This window comes from Bombus bifarius, unplaced genomic scaffold (assembly GCF_011952205.1).
Source record: "Bombus bifarius isolate JDL3187 unplaced genomic scaffold, Bbif_JDL3187 scf7180000010271, whole genome shotgun sequence".
NCBI lineage: Eukaryota > Metazoa > Arthropoda > Insecta > Hymenoptera > Apidae > Bombus > Bombus bifarius.
The window spans coordinates 5,048,443-5,072,797 of record NW_022885586.1 but is presented as its reverse complement, the minus strand read 5'-3'; the positions used below and the strand labels follow the sequence as shown (position 1 = coordinate 5,072,797).

At 45.0% G+C, this 24,355-nt stretch overlaps 1 protein-coding gene across 4 annotated transcripts in view; it reads right to left on the bottom strand.

Annotated features, from left to right (window-relative positions):
• LOC117216327 (probable nuclear hormone receptor HR38) overlaps positions 1 to 7,474 on the bottom strand; it is a 41,828-nt gene extending 34,354 nt beyond the window's left edge. The window contains exon 1 of one of the 4 annotated variants that reach the window (XM_033462954.1): positions 6,615 to 7,474. In XM_033462954.1, the coding sequence (XP_033318845.1) occupies positions 6,615 to 6,705 (91 nt within the window). In that variant the 5' untranslated portion in view covers positions 6,706 to 7,474. Of the gene's footprint in view, positions 1 to 501; positions 921 to 5,521; positions 6,560 to 6,614 lie in introns of those variants that run through there. The other 3 variants (XM_033462952.1, XM_033462951.1, XM_033462955.1) reach the window with 3 other exon arrangements.
• Between the last annotated feature and the right edge of the window lie 16,881 nt (positions 7,475 to 24,355).

The following is a 24,355-nucleotide window of genomic DNA, read 5'->3' as shown; positions in this document are numbered from 1 at the left end:
TCCGCAAAAATGACGGACTCCACGTGACGCGTGAGTTCCAAGGTCGCGGATTGAACTCGCTGCTTCGCGTGAATGGTCAGTGATCTCTCGCTGAGAGCAATTTAAAGGGTTTTTACATATTTATCAAAAAATTTTATAACGACAGATTTGTCGAGAGGAAATTATCGAGAGATCTGTCTTTGTTTTAAGTAGGTGGTTTAAGTTTAACGGATAAGTAGGGAGGAAACACTTTGGGATCCAGTTTTAAAGTATTATTACACTGTCTGATTGAGATATTCATGGTATTTATGGTACCATGTTACGTAAAAAGTCAACATCTAGTAGCTGACGCTTACTCAGAGAACCTCTCATTCATCATCACGATATCAACGATCATCGGAGAACCTGTACTCTGAAACAGGTCTCCGATAGTTATATCATTCGGCGCACATAGAAAGTCTCTTACAAACAGATAATAAAAAAAACTATTCGAAATAGACTCACGGATCGGTTAAGAGTTACCTCATTTCCAACAAGCGGGACACCGCTCTGATGGGAAAGTGATCAGCAACGGATTGACGCGTCGTTGGTTCCGTGGCACGCATAAAAACTCTAGCGTCTTCATGACAAGCACAAGCACGTTTGAAATTTTTTGGTAAACACTCGAAACTCGGTAGAGAGTCGACGGTTGTATTCACTGTGTCATCGTCGGCCAAATAATATCGAGAGGCAGCGACGTGATTCCGCGATCCGCGACGAAACGAGCCGCGTGGTGGTTCCGTGGAGCGTGATGACGCGGAAAACTCAAGAGAATCTCGTGACTGGAGGCGAAAACGCGGCGATATTGACGGCCCCACCGGTCGCCAACGACGACGACAGCGTCGAAGGTGGTGGCGAAGACGGCGACGAGGACGGCAATGCATAACGCCCGAAATAGCGTCGTCCTTGGCGGTGCGTGTGACGTCGTTGTGCTGTCGGTCGGTCGATGACGGACGGGGGCGGCGTAGTGACGTCAGAGTTAATGCCAGAGAGAGACTGGCAGCGTCGCGACGCCACGGAGTTTGCGCGCGAAAGCGGCGTCGTGCGTCAAGTTTGAATGAAAGTAGCCACCGCGAGGGAATACTCGCTCACCTATCCACCTCGTTATGTATTCTTTCACAGGAGGGACGACTGGCTGGTTTCTCGAGGCTGTGATCGATTAAAAAGACACTCGACTATGTAAATCCCGGCGGACTGATTGCGTCCGTGTAACGTAATCAATGCGCAAGCAAGTTTACCGTAGGTGGAATTTCGGGACGCGTTTTACGTAGACGCGAAAACGCTGCACGCGACGTCTGACGCGTGTTCTTTACCAAGAAACGCAGGAGACCGGTGGAAATATATTATTACATTGTGCAGAGTATACATATCGTCCTTACCGACCGGAAACATCCATCAATCGAAGGCTTTAGCCGAGATTCCGTAGCGCGAAAACGCGTGCTGTAGCACCGTAAATAACGAAAGTGGTTTAAATCCGACGAATATGGCGATATGGTAATTATATTCCACGAATAATTAGAAATACTATGCGTCAAGTCGGGAGAATTTTCACGAAAACAGGAATTCTTTCAGTGTTAACGATCGATCCTCGGATGGACGGCGCGTAACGGAGAGAAATTATAGCTTGCCGCTCGAACGGCGTCAAAACTCGCGCGGAATACGTTTCCGCGCGGTGAAATCTATTTCAGGTGAAACAAGGTCGCGCGTCAGCCAGTCGCGTTACACATTTTTACTCGGTTCGCCCGAATTACCATAAACCTGTCGAGCATGCGGCCCAGTCTCGTCAAAGCGACGTTACATACGTTGCATACGACGCTTCAATTATACATTTTGTTGCCTTTCTTCCAGGACGTCGTGTTTCTTTCTTTGCCCCTTCCTCGAATCGATGCAATGCGCGATCGCTATCGATCCGTCGTTAATCAACCGTGCTAAAACACAACGAATCAAGTCCTCCCGGTATTTATAGCGCCACTGTCTGACTACTGACCCTTTCACTGCTGGCACGCGCGTTCATATGCATCAACGTCACTTATCGATCCTAGAGTCATTATGCGAGTCACAATCTCATTACGCTCGACTCGAGTAATCTCTCTTTCTCATAGCGAATGCGTTCTGTATCCGGCGGGCGATCAGGTTCTGCTGGTCCCGCGACACGGAGAAACGCGTATGCAAAACAGACCCGTCTACGCACACGGATGTTTTCCAGACTTCGTTCATTTTAAACGCTTTTCCCTTGGAGATTGTACTCGTTCGTATGTTTTCTGTCTCATACTTCCATCGTACGTTCGCGATGATCATGCAATTGGACGTTACGCAACGTTAAATTACTACGAGCTGGTTGTTTATCGACGAGTATTGGTTTCCATTAATTATAATTATCGGCCAATACCGTACAGCTCTTTTCTTTCCCGTGAAACCCGCTTCGAAACGTGTTCGTTACACGCTCGATGAAAGTTTTTCACGGCACAAGTCACATCGAGTGAGGAACCGTTACATAATTGAAGAAGCGGCGTAGCATTTATGCAATATGAATCGTTCAGAACCGCCCACCTAAGCAGCGTCTTTTCACCCTCGTTCCTTCGGCCCGCGAGCTCCTGAGGTCGCTTCCTGATCGCATGTCTCGCGCCGGAAATAACAGCCTATTTCCTCCCACGCATAACCGCAGCCTCATGAAAAACGCAACGCCGCAATCGAGCTTAGTTTCCAGCAAGAACCTGTCATCGCCTGATGACATCGGGCCCGTTCATTCGACGCCTCAATGTCGATACCCCGACAGCGTATTTCCATAATATTTCTACGAGATTAATTGCGATTATGTACCTCGAAAAGCGGGAAGGAAAACAAAATTAAAGAAAGATATTCTAAATGGAACGAATCAACTGATTCACATAGATTATCCTGTGGTACTACACATCGTAGTACCAGATCGTGGCGAACGCCTTATACATTTTAATCGACAGGATGATTCACGATGCCAAAGGTGGTATCGAAACAAGACGCTCTCGGTTTTTCAATCTACATTCCGGGAACGTGGACGTCGAGTTAGACGTAGCGTCGTGCACGCGGGTGACTCGTCGGTCGTTCATCGTTCTAGCACGCCGAAAACGTGAAAAGTGTAACGGCACGTGATGCACGGCGTCTTCGTCGTTTCTTTGGTCGCCTTTGTGTCCCAGCCAAGCACCCGCGGATCGCTTGCCTCGCACGTATATTTAGTTTGCCCAGTAAAACAATGCAATTGGCCTCTAGGAAGCGCTGTCCGTACCACGGGCACTTGCCGTCAAAATACTATCCAATTTTACGATTCTACGAACGATGCCGATTATTTTCACTTTGTCGCTTAACGATTTCGGCTGATCGGTTGAATCGTTCGATTGCACTTTCGTATACCTGACCTCACCGTTAAACCGTTACGCGAGCTTTTTACGTCGATCAAACGCAAAGAAATCGCGAATTTTCAAGAAACCTATGTCGAATCCAAGATATTTTCGTTAATCCGCGTTTACGTTCAATTCTATACGTAGATGTTTGTTAATGGTTTTCTACGATAGCGTAGTATTACCTATCATAATAGGATATTATCCTTTACTTAGCGATCTAAGTGTACGCCGTGCGCACCCCTATTATAAATTGCCAATATAATAATTATTCATAATAAAATAAATTACCTCTCGCCTTTACGGGTTATAACCGAGAGAGGATTTTATCGTCGATTACGGGCAATATCATTATAGAGAGGAGGACTGACGGCGACGCTGCGCGTTCACCGGGCTTTTAAAAAGAATTAAGTAGTTACAGACGTGCCAGCTCAGACGGCTGGCGATGCACGTCTCGCTAATGTCTGAGTCTGATTGCACCTAACTACTTGCGCTGTGAAACGGCAACCAGTGCGTTATTCCGAAAGCCTATTACTATTAACGTAATACACTCTCACGACACGTGTCACTTGGTTACCCGTAAACCAATGATTTTCCACGGACAAACCATTCTCGAGCCGAGAGTTTCTTTATGGCCAAGAGAAGGGAAAACGAGAGAGACTGTCACCTCGACTGATTAGATTTCTCGATCTCGATATGTTTATCAACTCTTGCTCCCCTGGGTTGACCAGCGTGTTCATTTTTTTTTTTCTCTCTTTCTGCCCCCACGAAGCCTGCGTATATCGCAATTACATGCCCACGTAACGGTCAGACTGACAGCCGATCGGCTATCGATAGCGCGATGGCGACTTTTAACGGTGCCGCGACACAAGCAGGCATTTAACGCGCGGAAGTCATAATCGTTGATTTACCATTGTCACGGTCGTTACTCTCAGGCGAACCCGACAATCGGTTTTCGCAATTCGACTACGCAGCCACAGGGCAACACTCGGCACAATGCAGCCGAACCAGCGACCGCACCTGCACTCGCTCGCTACACGCTGGTTATATTTGTTCGTTCGCGTACTCTCTTCTTTCCTGCGCGGACAGGTCTCGTGCGGGCCAAGTATGTACGCGGAAAAGAAACGCCTGCCATGCACTCGGCCAACTGCCAGACTATATTTACCTTAACGTACTGATTACACCTGTAAAGTGTCCTATCGAACATACAAGCTATATCGAATCGAACGTTTATACCGCTCTTGAATATGGAATCTGTCGCTAGGTCTGAAGAAAGAAGGGCGAATGAATAATTTATAGGTGCTCAGATGGTTTCACAAAACTGATCTAAGTTCATTCGTAAAGATTTAAAGAATTGCGAGAAATTGAAAATTATTTCGAGCAGGGAGATGACGACGATGATGGTGGTGATTTTAAAATAAAACTAATATAGGGTAGAAACATAATGGATAAAATGTCCACGAATGAAAGTTGAGAGCTAAGCTTTTCTTTTGGAAAAGAATTGATCCGTTCCCTTGGAGGAACGTTAGCGGCCAATCGGCGAGTTACAGCCTCTAGATCCTTTTCACAGCTCGAATCGATTGGCTAAGAAGAAACGACTAGAGGGGGCAATTTGTCCCTTCGCTCTATCGTTCGCACCTCATCTCCATTTCGCTCGCTCTTTCCTCTTTAATGCCATACCCAATAACCTTCTTCATTTTCCTAAGAGCGTACACGCGAATTTATTGCGCACACCATTGTCTTTAGATCTTTGGGCGATTCGATCGACCACAGTCTAAAGCTTTATCATCCAAACTATCCTACGTCGGCGAAGGACAAATAAATCGAATCCGATTACGTATCGACAAGCAATTTAAAATAGTACGTGAACATTAATCGCCCTAAAATAGAATACAACACGTCGATCCATCTTCTTCATCGATAATCGTCATTAATCCCACCGTCACCACCACCATCACCACCACCACCACCTTTTAACCACAACCAACCAGCCATCAGCGAGCATTGTACAATTTCTTCGTAAACGATGAATTTACCAACTATAATAGGACGGTCCCAAGGTCTTTGTTTCGTTTTCTCCCATTTTTTTTTCTTTTTCTGTTTGGTCTTTTTTGTACTAGATGACTTACACTTGTTCCAGTGATCGTGGCGTTGAGCCGCATGATGCTCGTAGTTCCGATGATGGTCATGATTGTTGTTAGTATCCGCCGCAATGGTGACCGGGTGGTACGGTGTAGTCGGTAGATGGATCGTCGTCGATCGATCTGGTTGATCGTGATCGCGATCGTGATTGTGATCGACGACTAGATGCCTGCCAGTGGTAGCACGCTGATGGGTGGTCGCAGCACTAACTGCGGCTGCTTCCGTGGCTGTATCCTCCACGGTACGCATCGCACGTACGATCAGCACTATAGCGCTTCGTTTTTAGTCGTTTCATTCACCAAATCCAGTCGTATACTCCGGGGATCCCGCCTCGATCCCGTGACTCTCTCTCTTTTTCTTTTCAAATGCCCACGGCGGCGCGCGAACGACGATCGACGGCCACAACGACCGCGACCATCCTACGACGAACGATCTCTCACTCTTTTTTCTTTCTCTTTGCTTTCTTCTTTGTCGGTCAGATTCTCGCTCCTGTGCACGGCGCGGCCGCGCAAGCGCGCACGTGCGCGATCAGAACGCTAAATGGAAGAGCGAGTTCGAAAAGTTACACGTGGTTTGGTATGACAACAGCTGATCTCGCGCCTTCTCCCGGCTCTCGACGAGATAACGCGAGAATCGCGTCAAGTTTCCGATGTTTCAAATCGATGGATCGTCTGGGTATTACACGACACAAATAACACATCGATATTCCAAATCGTTTTAATCGTCAGTTCGTGATGATTACGATTGATCTCTCGATGATTTAGGTCGTTTGAGGATGTTCGTGCAAAAGCATCCGCGAGAAACGAGTGAAGTGAACGAGTAAACGATGATGAGCGACGGGTGAGAGTGAAAGGGGATAACTCACAGTCGATAATTCTCACGGCTCGTAAACACCGGGTGTATCAGTCACAGGAACGTGGAATTCCTCGACTGTATCATTATCGGCGTAGGTGAAAACGAGAAACGGGATAATAAACAGAACAGGTACGTGCTTTATAACGTGATCCAGCCGAAAGTCGCACACACACAACTCACCCATAACACATGAAAAACAGTGGATGACACACGTGTATCACCGACCTGTCTGCGTTGTCGAAAGGCTAGACGAATCCTTCCGGAAAACGTCTTCGGAGGTCAGCACTCCACCGAGGAGCTCGAACACTTCTCGCATGCAGAATTCTGTTATATGTTGCCCACGTTCGCTCGAAATTTATCGTTCCTCCGTCCCCATGGGCGACATGGTTCTCACTGTTATAGTCGTGGCGTTCTTCAAAATTATCGTCGAACTGTTTGAATCGATGTTATCGACGAATCTTTTCCGCATCGGCTCGTCGTACACCGTTCTCTGCGAATAGCAGCTTCCGAAGCTCTCGTTCTCCAAAAAAAAAATATCCAGGCGGAACGATTTTCTGTGCCGCGTTTCGCGAGGAGCACAGCTCAACGTGGAAGCTGTCAGAACGTTACACGAGGACACACCGTAGTCCCGTACCCGCGGAACCACGCGCGTTCGAAACGCGCTAGTAGCCTCCCTCTTTCTGGTTGGTCACGCGAAACTCAAACACAAACGTCCTTGGCTGCACCACCTTTTCTTCCTCGCTCGCGTATGTAATCCCCAGTTTTCTCGCACTTGACACGCTCTGTCTCACGATTCACGATCCGTTTAGCACACGAAACTGATACACAATTCGTTGACAAAACGGATCAAAAGAAGCCGTGACAAGATCGATGGCCGCGAATCGACAACGATTCGCGTTATACGTGAAAATTTGAAAGAGAAAGGAAGGAGAAACCGTAGAGAATAAATAGAGAGAAGAGAAAGACAGAGAGTGAAAAACAGCGCGGACAAGTTTTACAAGAAAACGATACGCTCTCGCACGGGTGGCCGGCCGCCGCGTAACTGAGTCCGGATCGCGCGCGTTCCTCCGCTATATTAAAACCGTAGCGTGTGTAGCGACGGCGGCGGCGAACGGCGCTAACGATGACGTCACCTTTGGACGTCATAAACACACACGACAGCAGCCGGCGGATCGATGGACCTGGCTCGAGTGAGCGTCCCTATTGGCCCACGCGGCTGATGATGCCGCTATAGTGACGTCAGCACGCCACCTACCGATCACCCATCTCCCTCCACCCGGATATCCAACCCCACGCAAGTCGACCTAATCCAACCCGACCCGACCTAACACCGGTACATGGATCATCCTTTCTTCTGTTTCTTTTTCTTCGTATCCGCCTTCTTCTTCTTCTTCTTTTCTCTACTTCTTGCTCTTGATTCGTTTTTTCGTAAAAGGGACACTCTCTCTCTTCGACGTATTTTACGCTCTCGATAGCTTATTTCCTTACGACACCTCCTTCATGGTCGTCGGTTTATTTCCATCTTCTGTCGGCGTCTATTTTCCGCGTTTGGCGTTCACTTGGCCCGCTTCCGTTCATATTCTGAGTTCACCTGGTAGTCGTGCGACGAGCGTCTTGGCACCAACGATCGCTTTTGAATTATCGATGAGAGAGGAATTAAAACAGACCGTGGAAACTGATGGATGGAAATGGAACTTGTGCAATATCGTTTGTTAACCTTCCTTATTCGGATTCCTGAACTATCGGAGTGGTCGTGGGGCAAAATGATAGTCAATGTCTAACGCAAAGTGCGTGAACGCAAAATGCATCGTGAAATATGCATCGAGGAGTTATAATTTGTTATTTAGAATTTCGTAAAAATTTAATTCTTTATGAAGGAATCTATAGAGGATAGATGTTGTTTGTCCTACTCGTGACGTAATCAGAATTTTGTATAATGTTTCCTTCTCTCATCTTCGGCTGAGCAACGCGTGCGTTACAAAATTTATCATTTTACAGAATGAAGCAATTCCCAGTAAACAAGAAAATCGATACGAAGCCGCTTAAGTTGTTCCGACGTGACGCTCTGCGTATACGCTACTATCGTGAACGACGCTTTATTTCCTATAAAAATCACATAAACCACACGTTTCGCAAATACTCTCATAGCACGATTACATCCAAGGAAACTGTCTGCATCTTCATGAAGAACCATCCCCTTTTATCATTCAATCCATTCTTTTGATCTTACCCGACTCTTCTGCATTCAAAGGTATCTTTGGAACCCGATCGATTTCCTCGTTTAAATTTCATTCTCGGATCCACCATGGATAACTACACTATAAATCAGTCGAAGCGTAAACGACCTCTAATTACGTCGATACGATTTGCAATTATTCACCTCCGGCCGTCAATCTAACGCGCTGTTTATCCGTCCATCAATGGACTGAACCCCGGATTGACGCACAGAAGCGTGATTAAATGAACACGGAAATCCACAAGCTGCTTGACAAGCACGCGGCCGGAAATAAAGGCAATTAACTGCATCTTTTCGAGTCGGTGACAAAACTACGTCATAATTTACCCTCGCACATCGGCTGCACCATCGTAATTGTCGTTTCTGTGTACGTGCGCGTGGGTCACCGATAGACAAAGACGTCGGCGTGAGAAAGCCGCAAGTCGGACGAGGATATCAAGCAAAATGGGGGATGAACAAAGATGAACGGACGCGGAGACGATACACGAGAGATAGAGACGAAAGCATGGATTCACCGTTATCGAGGAGTGCCGACGTCGGTCTACTCTCTTCCGCTCTCGGCTCTCCACCACCTCTGCAACCTTCATTCATGCATCAGTCGAGCTACCCCGCAACTCCCCCCAGTGCTACCAACAGCCCCTACCCTCATGCAGCGGCCCTGGTGACTGGTGCACGCGTGGCAAAGCGGAGGCGTAAGCACGAGCCGACGTCGCCCCAGTTAATCACCCGTAAGACGAGCTCTCTTCGACACGTGACGAAACAGCAGTATCGTGTCCGCCACCTGTGAAACGAGCACTGATCTGGAAGAGGCGAAAGAGAAGGATAAGGTCGTTCGATCGGTTCGCCGGGCCGACTCTTTGGTGAGAATTCAGCCGCAACGAGAGATCCCTATGAGCCGAGCAGGCACAGTCAAGGAATTCAACACGGGTGTTAATTCACGGAGAATATCGTCCGTTAGAAAAGTAAGAAAGTTGCCACTAGATGGATTAATTAAAAAGGAGATATATATGTATATATATAGAACGATGGAGAAAGATGGATATTAATTGATCAGTGCGTTGAGCAGGATTAAGCGAATAATATCCTCGCTAAAATTTTATCGTCGCCACCCAATATTTCGAAATTCTACCTGGCTATTGCTTTGATGCAACCATTTAATTGCGTCACAGAGATTAATTTGCGAGATAACGGCATTTATATCTGCCTGTATGTACGTTAGAAAATGAAGACATTTGTGAGAGTTGAAGTTTCTTTATTCGATACTTGTAAATCGAGTACTGATCTAGGATAGACTAGAGAGAGTAAGGTCATTCGATCGATCCGCAAACCGGAATCTTCCGGTGAGATGTCGCAGACGAAGGCCAGCGTGACTATCAAGACGATTGGTCGCGCGAGTCTGTGTGTTGAACAGTGACAAGTTTGGTGTCGTGCTAAAAATGAAAAAGAAAAGATAGAGAGGTATAAAAAAGTTGTTTGCCTCGGCACACTCCAGTGACACAGTGTTAAACTGAATGATAGATTCAAAATTTTTGGAACTTCGACGAAATCCGATGGAAGTTACGTTGTTCGATAGTTCGCAAATATGCATCGTAGCAGAGCTCTCGTGTGTCATTATGAACGCTCGCTTCGAATAATGTTGCGACATATTTACAACGAAGAGAAATTATATCTTTGGATTCTTTAAAGTAATTCGACCTGCTATCCCTGTTTTCTTTTAATCAGGAAAGTAATATTATTTCTTTTCTGATAGCTTGTTTTCACGATCACTCGGTCAACTCAAAATTATTTACTCATTTTCTTTAATTAGCTTGCCACCGCTTTGTGCCGCTGCTGAAGATCATTGTACCGTATAACGTTCCTCAAGAGGTGTACGGCGCATAATTTTTTATTAGGTTGAGATGACCTTTCTCCCGTGTAATGTGCTGTCAGTGGAGAAGCACGGATGCCAGTGAACCTCTCTCTCGTCTCGTCCCTCCCTGATATCGCTTTTCACTCTCAATGTAGACTTCCCGTTACGATGCGGCCTAAGCAACCGCAGATCGATTAACATTTTTCCCCTCGATTCGAGTGGCGTCCTAGTTGCGTAAAGCGATGTAAGAGACAGATTAACGCGATCCTTTCAAAAAGAACGACGCAAGCCCACGCATGCCCATCGTCAACTATTGTTTTTGCCAATCGGCAGACGAATTCCTTCGAGGAGATGATAAACCACGTTTGAAGAGGAAACTAAGAGAAAGACGTTTTAGCAAACGTTTGAATATGATTCTACAATTCACCGACAGTGATAAATGTTGCCACCCCTATGTTACACTACAGCACAGCGATTATAATTTCAAATTTAATGCACAAGACACTGATTTAAGAGCGATGGTTCCTGTAATTGCACCGCATTACAGCGAATTAAGACGCCTCGGTATTACGTATTAACCCTTGACTGGTGGGGTGAAACGGTGGTTACGCAACTGGTAGAGACGGTTTGACCTCAATTAACAAAGTAGATGGAATATATCTTGGCGAGGACACTATCTCGCCTAGGATGTTTCGTATCAAGACGTATAAATCCTCTAAGAATATCAATATTTTATTCCTTTACATTCCCTGCGGCTCGCGATAGATTTCCCTATACCGACGTACCCCTGAACTTTTCTGCACTTCACCCAAACTCTCAACAACGAAGCTAAGATAAATTGCACGGTGTTCCAGGAAGACACCTATTACAATCAATCATGCACGTTCTGGAAGAGAACAACGTGACTCACTTTAACCTGCCGGATTACCAGGTGAGAGATAAATTTCGTCATTAACGCCTCCTCTGTCAACATTTCTGGGATCGTGCGGAACGTGCAACGAGGTGAACCGGTGTTTTAAAGCCGAATTCGAGAGCTCGTTTCGCGCGAGAGCTTGTTCGGTCCATCGCGGAAAGAAGGATGCGGCCAACGGAGATGCAGAAAAGGACAAAAAAGGAGGAGGAGAAGGAGGAGAAGGTGGAACCGGTTGTCGTTATGGGTTCTCTCGTAGTCAGGAAGAACCAGCGAGGGTGAGAGGTTTACAGGCTATATTACGCAACCGCCCGCGTGTAACGTCGAGTTACACGACGAAAGGAGAGTGTCACGCTGATACTCGTGCAATGAGAGTTCACGCACATTTATAATACTATTTATAGAACCCGAACGTTCACCTTTTATGTTCACGAATCGATCAAGCGGGAATGAAGAAAGATCGTTGTTTCGTCCTGCTCCTAAGAGACATTTTTCAACGCCATGATTCCACGTCGCAATGTAATTATTATTTATGCGACGTGTCTGATCATCGAGTGCGAAGAAATAGTTTCTCAAGCCCATAAATATATATATATATACCTTGTTTCGTGACGCTACAACGTTGTTTGTTTTTCTATCACGTCAAAGGTAATTATACATATAATGATATAATCAAATCTTCCCAGAGGAAATGACAAAGAACGCGAAAAGTGACAGGCAGCGTTTGGGCAACACTTAGAAATCGCCAGCTATCAAAATTCAAACGATCTCTATGATAAGTCATTGATAAAACAGATATAGTATTGTTACAGGTCAAATCCTTACTTCTGATTACGCTAATAATAACACGTGCCCATGTGTGCAAATATAATTACCACCCGTTTACGTAACTCAATCGGTCTAATTGCCATTTAGGATGCTAATATTTTGTTTACGATCGCGGTAATACATCGATTGAGGTTATTGTACCTCGCGGCTAATGCTAATTGCAGAGCACTTTTAATCGCATACTCGATGAACCTGTGAGCGTACGCCGGCTGTTTTATGGCGAAACATTGAATCGTTTCGTCCGTTCATGAGCGAATACATAGCCTATACATCGTACAGCACACGATTCGATCCACACGTGAGCATTTTTCGAACGAGTACCGGCAGTCGTTGATACACGCGTCTGTTAATCACGAAACGTACTTGTTCTCCTTATAATTTTTCCACATGCGACCCTCCTTGTCCCATAAATCCACGGTTAATTCTATCTTTCTTTGCCCATGAATGAAAATGCTAATAAAGCAACCGCATCGACCGAGTCTATCGGTGGTCAATAATGCCTCAACGGCAGAACGGTGCGGCGCACTTTCATTTTCACCGCAACTCCGGTATACACCCCGCGTCGTCGTTTGCGAGCCTGTGCGACACACACTGCGTGGGCGTCGAGTCTTTAACGGAACCGCACGTGGAACATTGTATAATATACGCAACGAGCGCGCGCTCCAACTGTCAAGGAAACGGCGAGATGGAAACGGGAGCTATAACCAAGTCGAATCGATTCGCGAAACGCATTACGTATTTTGAAACTTCCAGAAAATTTCTGTGGATGCACGTACCCTTGTTGCAATGTATGCGACTGATTCTAAGGTTCCGTCTAATTTTAGACGTAACACCGGCTGATGTAGAGACAGGATTATCGAACGTTATCTGCTATTAGGACGCGTTGATTCACTTTGATTACTTCATTCATGCTGACAGTTTCAATTAATTTACACGTCACTCTTTACGCCTATCTATCCACTGCTAATCTTATCGATTAAAACTCCTGTCCGTATTATCACACGCGTGTATATACGTCCTGATATCTTTCTTTACGCTTTTCAATTTTGAAGGATGTCGACGTAAAACAAATAGATACAATTTTTATTACGGCTCGTAATAAATGTCGACTTCAGTTCAAATAGTATCAGATGATCCTACTAATTATAAAACACGAGAATCTCGTAAGGAGATAATTAAAATATCAGTCAAGATGTCACCGCTCTAAAAGTTAAAAGTTTGTGCGTCTGTCGACCGTGTAATTTTATGTTAACTCTTATCGATCATATTTATTATGATATCTTGGTATATCGCCTATGTAATTCATGGGACAGTGCAGCGTGCTCGAAGAAAGTTGCACGCATCCACCGACCAATATACACGATAGACGATTCTTTTCCATCCTGAAAGTAGTCGGTCGCTTCTCCCTGGACCAGGGCGCTTCTGAGATCGTTCCTCCTCTCCTGTCTACCTGTTTTCTTCCCTTCCTCTATGTCTCTTGCTCTTCCTGTCTATTCATCTCTTTTTCGCTCTCAGAGTTCGGGTTTCTTTTCCTCTCTGTTACCCCTCCTTTTCTCTCGCAGTTTTCTTCTCTCTTTCTTTTCCTCCCACCCGATAGATCAGAGAACGATGGGCGATTAGCGCCGCGTGTGAAAGGGAAAGCGAGCGGTCGGCTTCACGGAGGAGGACGATCGACCCGGCACACGATTCGAAACGACTCTCTCCTCCGTACGTAATGTATTCGTCGTCTCTTCTGCGCCCACTCCTTTCTCTCCTTCTTTATGCGACCATCTGTTCGTGTCTCTCTTCCTTTTTTCCTACCAACAGTTTTCTGTCCTCTCCCATTACCCTCTACCAGGTGCCCGACACTGCCGCCTTGAAATGACTTTTTAGAGGATGATTTAATTGCCGAGTAACCACGATGCCCCTTCCTCCTTCCTTTTTTTACTCGTTTCAAAAAATTGGCAAAGATGTGGGTCACGAATTATATTGGAGAAAGATATCATCGATCGCATATCGAAAGTCTGTTCTATTCATTTCGCACACGATGAAGCTTCATATAATTTGCTTTATGTCTCGGTGGAAAGAAAAGCAAAAAATGGGACTAATGTAACCCGAATCTAAGTTTAATACTTGAAAAATAGACATTTCTTAAGAAGGATGGATGAATTCTGTGACATACAGGATGAATAATCAATAATGAATAAGCCACAATATATAAAAATCTAGGACACCTCGATTTAGATGTATTCGTGCTTGCCTATAGAGAAACCGATAAGCTTAAAAGCTTGGAATACCGAGGTGTTAACTGGAAAATAAGATGTTTGTCTTTGGTTGATTGGTATTTTCCTCCTAGAGCACTATTTTGAATACCAGAGAAGTCTAGGCTTGTAGGGAAGGCTGTACTTTCTTCGCGGGAATTTGAGATGCGCCTGACATCTTCGAGACGCGCGGAGACAACTGTTATTCGCATTGTTGCGGCACGTTTCTACAATTTGCTTACGGTATTGTCACCGATGATCGATTCGAAGCTGCAAACACACGGATAAAAGGACGTACATGCACGCGGAATCGTCGGAGGAGTCACAAGAGCGCGATCCTGAGTTTCGTGCGTATATCCACCGCGTGACGTTGCGTTTCCGCGTTGCTATGCTAATGAGAGAGCGTCGAAGACCAAGACCATCCTTGGATGAGCTTCGACCAACCGATTGAAAGCGACTATTACGGTTTCGAACTCGGTGGAAAATTGCCAACTAAATATTTTAAATGTGAAATAAAAAAGACCATGTATCGAATTGATTGGTACTCGAAATGTGAAATATTTTTAATATAGACAATATAATTAGAAAACATGAAGGACACTTCTACCTGTCGATTAAAGTATTACTTACAGATCAAAGTTTACATTAACATTTGAAGCAACTCAAAAAAGTAGCCCATAAAATGAAACTAGCTTCTGTTGCTTGTAAACCAAGGCAAATCTGTATTTCATTTTGTCGATATTAATCGAGTGCTTCCACTTTTTAACACAGGCATTAAATTAACGTGCTTCAATTATCTATGACTAATAGTTATCAGACTTTCCTAGGATATTCTTAATGATGGTTTAAATCAATTGCGAATTTCTAAACACGAAGAATGCCTCTAATGGTGCACGTCTTCCTGATAAATTTACGTTCAAGCCGATCCACTGCTCGGTGAAACCGAAAAGAGAAACCATCCTTAAAACAAACCGCCTACGCTATGGTTCGCCAATCCGCGAAGACAAATATCCGATTGAAATCGCGACATCGATTGTTCATTACTGGCACTATGCGCGGTCCGCTGGCCGACATCGCGTTCAACCGACCCCATGCTTTTAACCCATAACGCATCCCAATGTACAATCTCGAGCGGCTTCATCGACATTCACGAGCGGTTAACGTCGGACGTATCGACGATTTTCTATCGAATACGGTAGCTTCCCGGTCTGGCGGCAGCGCGGTCACGATTATAACGCCATATAGAGAGAATCGACGGCAAGTCGTGAGGTCACACGCGGGGTCGTTTATGGTTTGTACCTCCGCTTGGATCTCCACCACCCTTTTCCGCGTTGATCCACCACGGAAGGAAGATGGAAATGGAATAGCCACTGTGGGAGAGCCGATATACGAGTTGAAACGAATAGCCTCGTCTCGTCTCGATCTGCACAAAGTCGTTAACGAGTCTGCTCGTTATCTTTTGCCATGATTTTGCCTCCATGATTGTTGTGTTTGAGTTCTATACATGTGAACGTTCGCGGCTAGGCATATACAACGATTGCTTAGGCCGAGCAACGGTTAGAGGCGAGGAGAGCAATGAAAAAGGGAGGAAAGGAGGGAGAGAAAGGAAGGAATCGTGAAGCTAGAAAGGAGGGGGAGGAGGAAAGAGAAAGACGCAGTTGGACACGATGCTAGAGAACCGCGGGAAGGTCGTCCCCCTTCAGCCTTCGAAGACACACAGGTACTTTCTCTCATAGTTTTTCGGTGTCGTCTTTTGCATGCTTTCCTGCACCGACCGACTACAACACCTCGCCGACTCTCCGCCAAGCCGTCAAGGATCCTCCTGTGCTTGTACCGGGATTGTTTACTGCCCGGTTGGACAGTACTACGTCGCAGGACGATACGATTCGAAACGACATTGCTACATGTTTAGATGGGTCAACGGTCCGAGAGCTCCTGGAGAAACTACCGGTTGGTAGGAAAAAGTCCAACACCGAGGGATGGGGAATTTATCGTTGCCTCGTGGATACCGTTATTACCGATCCAATTTCGCCAGTCTGGAAGTCGAATGAGGAAGGAAACAACTGACTGTCTTTGTGGCTCGAACGCTATATGTTTCTAGTTCCTGGTACCGTAGTTGCGAAATGCAACTTCGCTGAACGGATATCATCTTCCGTGGAACAGAGTCGGCGCCCAAATTACTCGCTTATCGTTTATGTAATACAAGTTTCTCGTTACGTAAGATGGGACAGCGATTTCTGTATGTGGGAGGACCCTTCTGCTTCTGAACGTTTCCTACTCTGCTTTAATTAACTCGAACTGCATTGCTTTGGGCAAGACTTGGGATAAAAAATCGGTGTTCAAGAGCAGCCTCCGGAGTTCACAAGAAATTTCTCTACTCGAAGCAAGAAATCTTAAATCACGATCTGAAGAGACTTATGTTCTTGTAGCTAAATCGTACGACGTTGAAGCTCGGTCTCTCTGTGTGAGTTTTGACCAAAGCAGCACGGTTTTAAGTTTCCGTTACGCCACTGTGTAATTTCGCTGATTTACGATCCTCTCTCGAGACTATCGCCCCTACGTTCGATCATCTGGCGGAGAACAAAAGGATTTGCGACCGGTCGCTACCACTACGGGGGAAAATAGTAGAATGCCGGTTGAAACGGTTGCGTGAAATCGCAGATATATAGGTTTATCGTACAGACGATAGAGAGGGACATGGCAGAAGTCGGAGGAAAAGACAAGATGCGATCTCGAGGATGGTGACTCGCGGATGCACGTAATACGGGTTTCATCGTGTTTGACGGATGACTAATGCTGAACCGACGCTGCAAGCAACGTTCAGCCGAGCCTACAATGTCGTTAACAACTTTGCTTGGCCTTGGTCAGGAATAGTTAACGGGCTGTACATTTTTTTAGATTCCGTATCTGCTTCCTGTTATCCACGTTGTGACTCCTGCACACGCGGTTTGTCATTGTCTCTGAATGTTTATCTAGCTGCCAGCACAAATCCATAATTGTCCAGCATTTTTCATTTGATTCATATAACTTTACTCTTCCATGCATTTCTGACAACCATACATTGCGAATCCTTTTGACGAATTGTATAGCAGAAAGTTACAAGTTCATACGATTCGCAAGTTTTCTTCCAATTCTCGAATTCTCTTAGGTTTGAAATACTTAATTGGTCCACTGATTCAAACAGAGACTGGCTGCTTATCAGATTATCGATACTCTTCTTTCAACCGGTTCAACGAAGAATGAAACCTCGCAAATCTCCTTCAAACTGTTAGCACACGCAATATTCGATGTGCTGCACGAAGTCCTGTAGTCTATACGCGTCGCGCGATTTCGCAACGATCGTGTCAACGTTTATCGATTTAACGTATGTATATAACAACGTTTCAAATGTTCCATGTCGCAAAGTATCTCCTCAGCTGGATTTACTTAAGTTAAGTAATATTGCCTACTGCTCTTGCCAATTACTTACATTAAGTAATCGTAAGAGATTCCCTCCTTGCGCGACGACTTCTGATCCTGCCGACGCAGAGACAAGCGGTAATTATGCATTTACGAGGACGCACGTACCTACCACTTTCGCCTCTCTAATTACGGCGGAAGATAATCTTTAACCGGCTGGATTAGTATCTAATGGGACGAACAGGAAATTCATAGACGTTCGATTCATTGATTATGTTAATCTTCGCATGTTTTACATGGCCACCGTTATACGGTATGTATATCTGTCCGGCCAGAGATATCGTGAAATCACTGTTTACAGTCTGCGATCGTTGGACTAAAAAGTTTGTCCTTCGTTCATGATCAGTGAGCAATGCTAAAAGGACCGACAGTCGCTTTCAACATACCTCGTGCGCCTATTGACAGTAGCGAAACTTAGTAGGCATGTGATTGATAATAATTGATTTATACTAATATCGACTAAACGAAAAATATCGTGAAATATGGACTAGACTAGCAATAATCGTGCTATCTAGCCACGTGATCTTGTGTATCAGTATTGATAGAAAAACATGGGATCGACGTAATATCGATACCATAAAGAAAAAGGCGAAATCACACTTTACCGTGGTCCACCCGACACATTCTCTAACAGGGCACGCAAGATATCAGATAGAGTCGATAGACCAGCATAACAGAGTACTATATCATGATTTTAACGCTTTTCTATATCACAGAACAACTGGACGAACATAAAGTCCGCGTGTCGTTCGATAAATCATATTTTTCTCATCGTAGGCATGTCGTTAACACGAGATTCTTTCTTTTCCGGGTTGTTTTACCACCGTTGACCGTTAAAAGCGTTGCTCGTATCCCTGACAGACACTAGAGGCACACGGGTTTCTCCTATGCTTCTAAAGCGTTCCCATCGCGAGTCCTCGATTCTCTCATTTTCTCCGGAATTAGGTATCCTCGGCGAATGGTACACGACCTCGCTGTCCTGCACGTATAGGTCGTTTCACCTGTCACCTGCACAGAAACGAAAGAGAGAGGACGATCGCTTCGGGCATCGAAGAAAAGGACGCGCCAGCAACAAGATCGACCGAAATCGTGGATGCCTGATCAAACATTTGTACACGACTACCTTAAAAAAAATATTACTAATAACACCAACCTTAGTATATTTATCAAACTGTCAAACGAAATATCGTTACGATGAAATATTAAAATCGTGAAAGAGAACTAGAAAACATCGGCGATTTATAGAAATTTCTCCAGACGTTTCCACGAAACGAGTCTTCGTGCCTATAGGATGACCTAATTGAGGATGCATTAGTAATTTCCATTCGAAGAAGAATTCCCATAGTGTGTAGGAGCTAAACGGAATACAGGCTCGCGTTTCGTGGTAAGTTCGGTTCTAGGGTTAGACCTATTCCCCGGTATTTCGATATCGTGTTCGCGAGTCTGCTTGCGTGGGACTGGGTGGAAGATCGCGGTGATTAATGGCGACTAAACGGAGAAGGAGAGAGCTCTGTATACAGCACGAGACCGAGCGTGTGCAGAAACGGCTCTAGGAGCAACAACATCGAGCGTCGCACCCTTGCGTGGCCCGCGAAATCACTCTACGCGGTATGCGTATTGTATGGTAATACCGCCCGTGTACCTACTCCAATATTTATTCCCCGCAGTTATAACGCGCTTTTACTCCGACCGACGCCATCTATCTTATCCAGCCGCCGCCGTCTCTTCTCCTTGATCTATAGATCCTAGCATCCGTCTGCGTGAACGTCGCTGGATCCAGAAGAATATTTTTTCGGTTGCTTATGTTGCGGAACTGTCCGTTGAGATTAACGTGGGACGACTGAGAGTGGATGTAGTCTACAATAAAGCTGTAACCAACCAATTAAGTTAAAATAAATTGCGATTTTAATGTAAGTCAAGAGGAGCCTGTTGTTAAACGCTACACACATTGCATAATAGAGAAACACATCCATTTGGTTCTACGCAATCCAACGAGTTAACGTGTAAAGAGAAAATACGTTAGAGGTTTATTAACTTTTCCGATGGCTCGTGTGTTTCTGGCTACGAGACTCTCGCAATGTTTCTAGTGGCGAAAGGATGCGTTATCATCCATACAAGGTATCCAACCGCGGAACACGTGTAAGAGGGTGCATCCCCGAGAAGACTAGATATGTATACGTTGCTTACAAGAACATGTAAGCTAGTGGAATGCCAGAGACGCGCTTGCATGTCCACCAACACGTTTCCCATGCCCTATTCTCTATGTAACCGCGTGATCGGATTTTTCCAAGATCTTTTCACGAAGAAAAGAGAACCTATTCACCACTCGATCAATTACCTGAAGCAGGTGAACGAAACGTGGTCGTAATATCGACGATTCATAATAATTCGCGAAAGATTGCACTACGAGTGCGTGCCGATCTCGACGACTGATGCGTCGAGGATAATGATCGAAATGGATCCTCGCACACCTCCAGTGACCCAATCGCGCATCTGTCCGCGAGGCTAGATCCTGTTGGCCCGTTCTTTTACAATAACGAACGAACCAACGCGACGGCTACATCTCGATCGGGTGGAACAGAGACAGACACCACGGCGGAGATGGAAAAAAATAACAGAGACAGAGGGAACGGAGAGAAGCGGAGACGAAGCGAGACGGCGAGGCAGAGGAGTGAAAAGACAACGAGAGATCAGCGTGAGGAGAGTAAGAGCTGAGAGAGCTGAGAGGCGAGAGGATGGAGGACAGGAGGTGAAGGGCCAGGAGGGGAGTGGGTGAGCCGACCTCTGACCCGATGAGGGGCGACGGGGACCTTGCGGCAACTGTGCCATGCCGGCATAGCTCAGGCATAGCTCAGGCATAGGCATAGACATAGGCTTAGCGCGGCATAAACTAGCGTGCTCGCTGCGACTCGCCCGCCTTTCACTTCGAAGACGAAGGCGAACGTATATAGACAGGACCCGCCGTGGGGAGTGCCTCGTGCTATTATCATATTATAGCCAATTCACCGATGCCGTGCGACGACGACGACGCCGGCGTCGTTGTCAATCCTGACCGCTCAAAATCGCGCCGAAACTCCTCTCGTCGACTGTGTCGATCACGCGATCAATTATATATACATAGGTAGAGGCCCGAAGGGGATTAAAGAAACATCGATTGCCACACCGAAGAAACACACGAAGAAATTCTTAGAAAAATTACATCGTGGGAAATGAGGACTCTCGACTCGAATTTTCCATCGAAATGACGTAACTAGCGAGAAAAAAGAGAGGATGAAGAAACTTTTGTAGACACTCGAGGGACTTTCTTAGAGAGGAGGGAAGATCGACACGCTCCGGCTGGTCGATTATGCGCGCTAATCGCGACGTTACTCGCGCGAGGGCTCGGCGATAGTGCGATACGGAGGTCGCACCGGTGCAGCGCGCGCGTTCGACCCCGGTACTTACCGGTACTACTCATGGCGAGGACACGAACGGCCGGCGATGATAGTACAGAGAGTACCGCACGGTGTCGAACGCCTCTAAGCCGACCAGCCGTGGCTCTCAGGACCAGAACAGGACAGCCAGTGTGGAAAGGAAAAAGAGAGGCGAGGACAGAGAGTACCGGTGAGAGTGCACGGCCGTAACGTACGGTACGATACGGTCGTGCCGGCATGCCCGTAGGTCGACCCGCAGCGCGACGTGTAATTATCATCTCCCAAGGGCCTATCCCACGCTATCCAACTTAAGTGGGACACAAACGATTACTGCGTAAACGATTAGAGAGAGGGGCAGGGATATCGAGGGTGAAGCGAGTACAGGTCTCGGCCTGCATCCAGGGAAAATTTACTCTATGATTGAAAGGAAAAATATCTTTCGTTTGTTGTTACAAGGATGTAAGGAAGAAACGCAACTTCTTTAACTTCATAATTTCAGTGCGATGTGAAAAGATAATTTATTCCACTAGCAAAGGATTATAAAAGTTCGTGAAGAGAGAAAAATAATTTTATCTAGATTAAGAAGAATTTGCTGCTTTCGCGACTTAACGACGTCCTTGGTTTCAACCGCGCGATACCCATCCCGTTAAAAGCTTAATTAACCGATTAGATTTCAGATAAGAGCGGAGTCAAACCGCGAGCCTAGTCACGATGCGAATCCGCGATTTCAGATGCGATGCACGAGAACACCCGGAAACGCCGCTTTAAATGGGGTCGATAGAAAAGAATCGAAATTAACGTCATTGGTGACTGAGTGGGAGAAAACTAAAAGGTAAACAAACATAGGTATTGGAAATGTAAATAAGACAAACATATTAAGAATGTAAACAAGCTGGAAATTGATCCTTACTTCGTGTTATTGATTCAAGAGTACTAAAGCGCATCACGCGTTATTAACTATTTACTTGTGAATTTTACGTTATGACGTGTGCTACAATGAATAGCTCTACACAACTCGTCATTGCTTTATCATCACTGATCAATAAGCCTCAGTCAGGAGTAATAGGTTTCATATCGTGCCTGGATAACAGGAAGATAGAACAGTATTATATTTCCTTTCTCGAGAGAATATCTTATTCGTAACATAGTAATGGAAGATCTAATTATTTTCCATTTTCGATTAACACTTAGGATTCGATTACGAAACCTTAATGTAACCAACGTTGCGTTCCCTAAAAACTTTTGTTGAAATATCTGTCCGTGATGCAACAGCATGGTACATGCCTATTTATTTTCTCCGATGAAAAGTAACACGCGAGCGAAACCGAACAATAAGATCGTTTAAAGAATCAAGCGCAACAACGGAGGGCGGATCGAAGCACCGGCGAACAATGTGTAAGCATTCACCACTTAACGGTTCTCAGAATAGCGTCATCGATGGGAGTTTCCAAGTCTCTAACCCTTTAAATTTACGCAAGTATACCGATGATAGGCGTACTGTGGTCAGCCGTGAAATTGATCATCGATAATCGACGGAGGAGAAGGAAACTGAGAAGATACACCTACGCGTGAGAAACGGTAATGACACTGACCAGAGTTCCAACGAGCAACGCATAAACGCTAATCTAAGGAATTTCTAACGTTTTCATATAACTTTGTGATATGAAAAAGCAAAGAAAACGGACTGTATCCGAGGAATAGACTCGAACACTTGTTGACTGAATGTAAAAATCTGTACAACTTTGATCAAAGTGGATGATCGCCACGAGTTACAAAACCATACGGTCGACGTTTTGCCTTTCGTGAAAGTCTTTCGAGCTCGCGTTTGACACGAATATCGTGTCTAATTACAAACACGTTGGTTCGGAACGATTGTTAAAGAACTGTGATACATTTAAAGCGGACGATCGCGCGGCTACGGTAGGTGGGAACCATCGAGCAGAATCGTGCGCAACGTTGGTGGCCGCCACCCGGCACAACAGACCTAGAGAGTCACCAGTTTTCCTAGCGGTCTATTCATTTATAATCTCTATTGTGATTTGTACTAAGAAGTACCAAAAATTGGTAACAGTTAACAATTTACTGTCTTTAACTTCGAGTCTTATTATTTTTTAATATCATTTCCTTAAAAGAAAACTAGAATGTTAATAAAGCAAGCATATAAAAATAAAACGTTCGATACTTTCAAGTTATTTTTCTTTAAGGCAAACAATTCTGCTAAAAATTTCAATTATACAAAACTTTCGTATGCAATTTGCAAACTTAAAACTTATAACTGCCAGATGATGTCGCCTAATCACATTAATTAAGATCGAAAAATTGGAAAAGTGATTAGAAAGATAAATTTTGTAACGAATATTGTATTAACTTGCAGTGCCAATCATTTTATTCGGTGCACTATGTAGTAATTATGAATTTATACATTTACCGACCACCTTTCCACGAATTCTAACAAACGTAAATAAAAATACAGGTTTCGTTACGTTATGTAGCAAACGTTTAAAAAGCACAGATAAGTTTGATTTATATGGCGTATAAAGCGAAATTTGTTTTATTATTTACAATCGACTGACTTTTCATCGTGCTTCTCGTCTTGAAGATGGCGCGCAATCTAAAAAAAAAAACGATAGCATTCACGATGACGATAATTAAATGAAAAAGTTACTCTAAGACGACTAACCATTAACCATTTAATCAGATCCTCTCGTTGGTAACGGTGACAAATTTGGCACGCGCGATGACAATTGTATTGGTAATGACGTCACGAGCTAACCGAATTAAAACCGGCTCAATATTTCGTCCAATAGCAACGAGTCACGATTAAAAATCTTCCCTCTAGCGAGCCGATGTAGAGCATACTCATGTGCATCGGCTACGAGAAAAAGAAGTGCAACTGATTTACCGATAGGTCACCGATTAGAATAGCATGAGATCGTCAACCCGAAATATACATAATCATAGATACTATTCTTGTTTAACGACTGATGTAATATGCGTTATCTTAATCCATCCGTATAACATTATCTACACT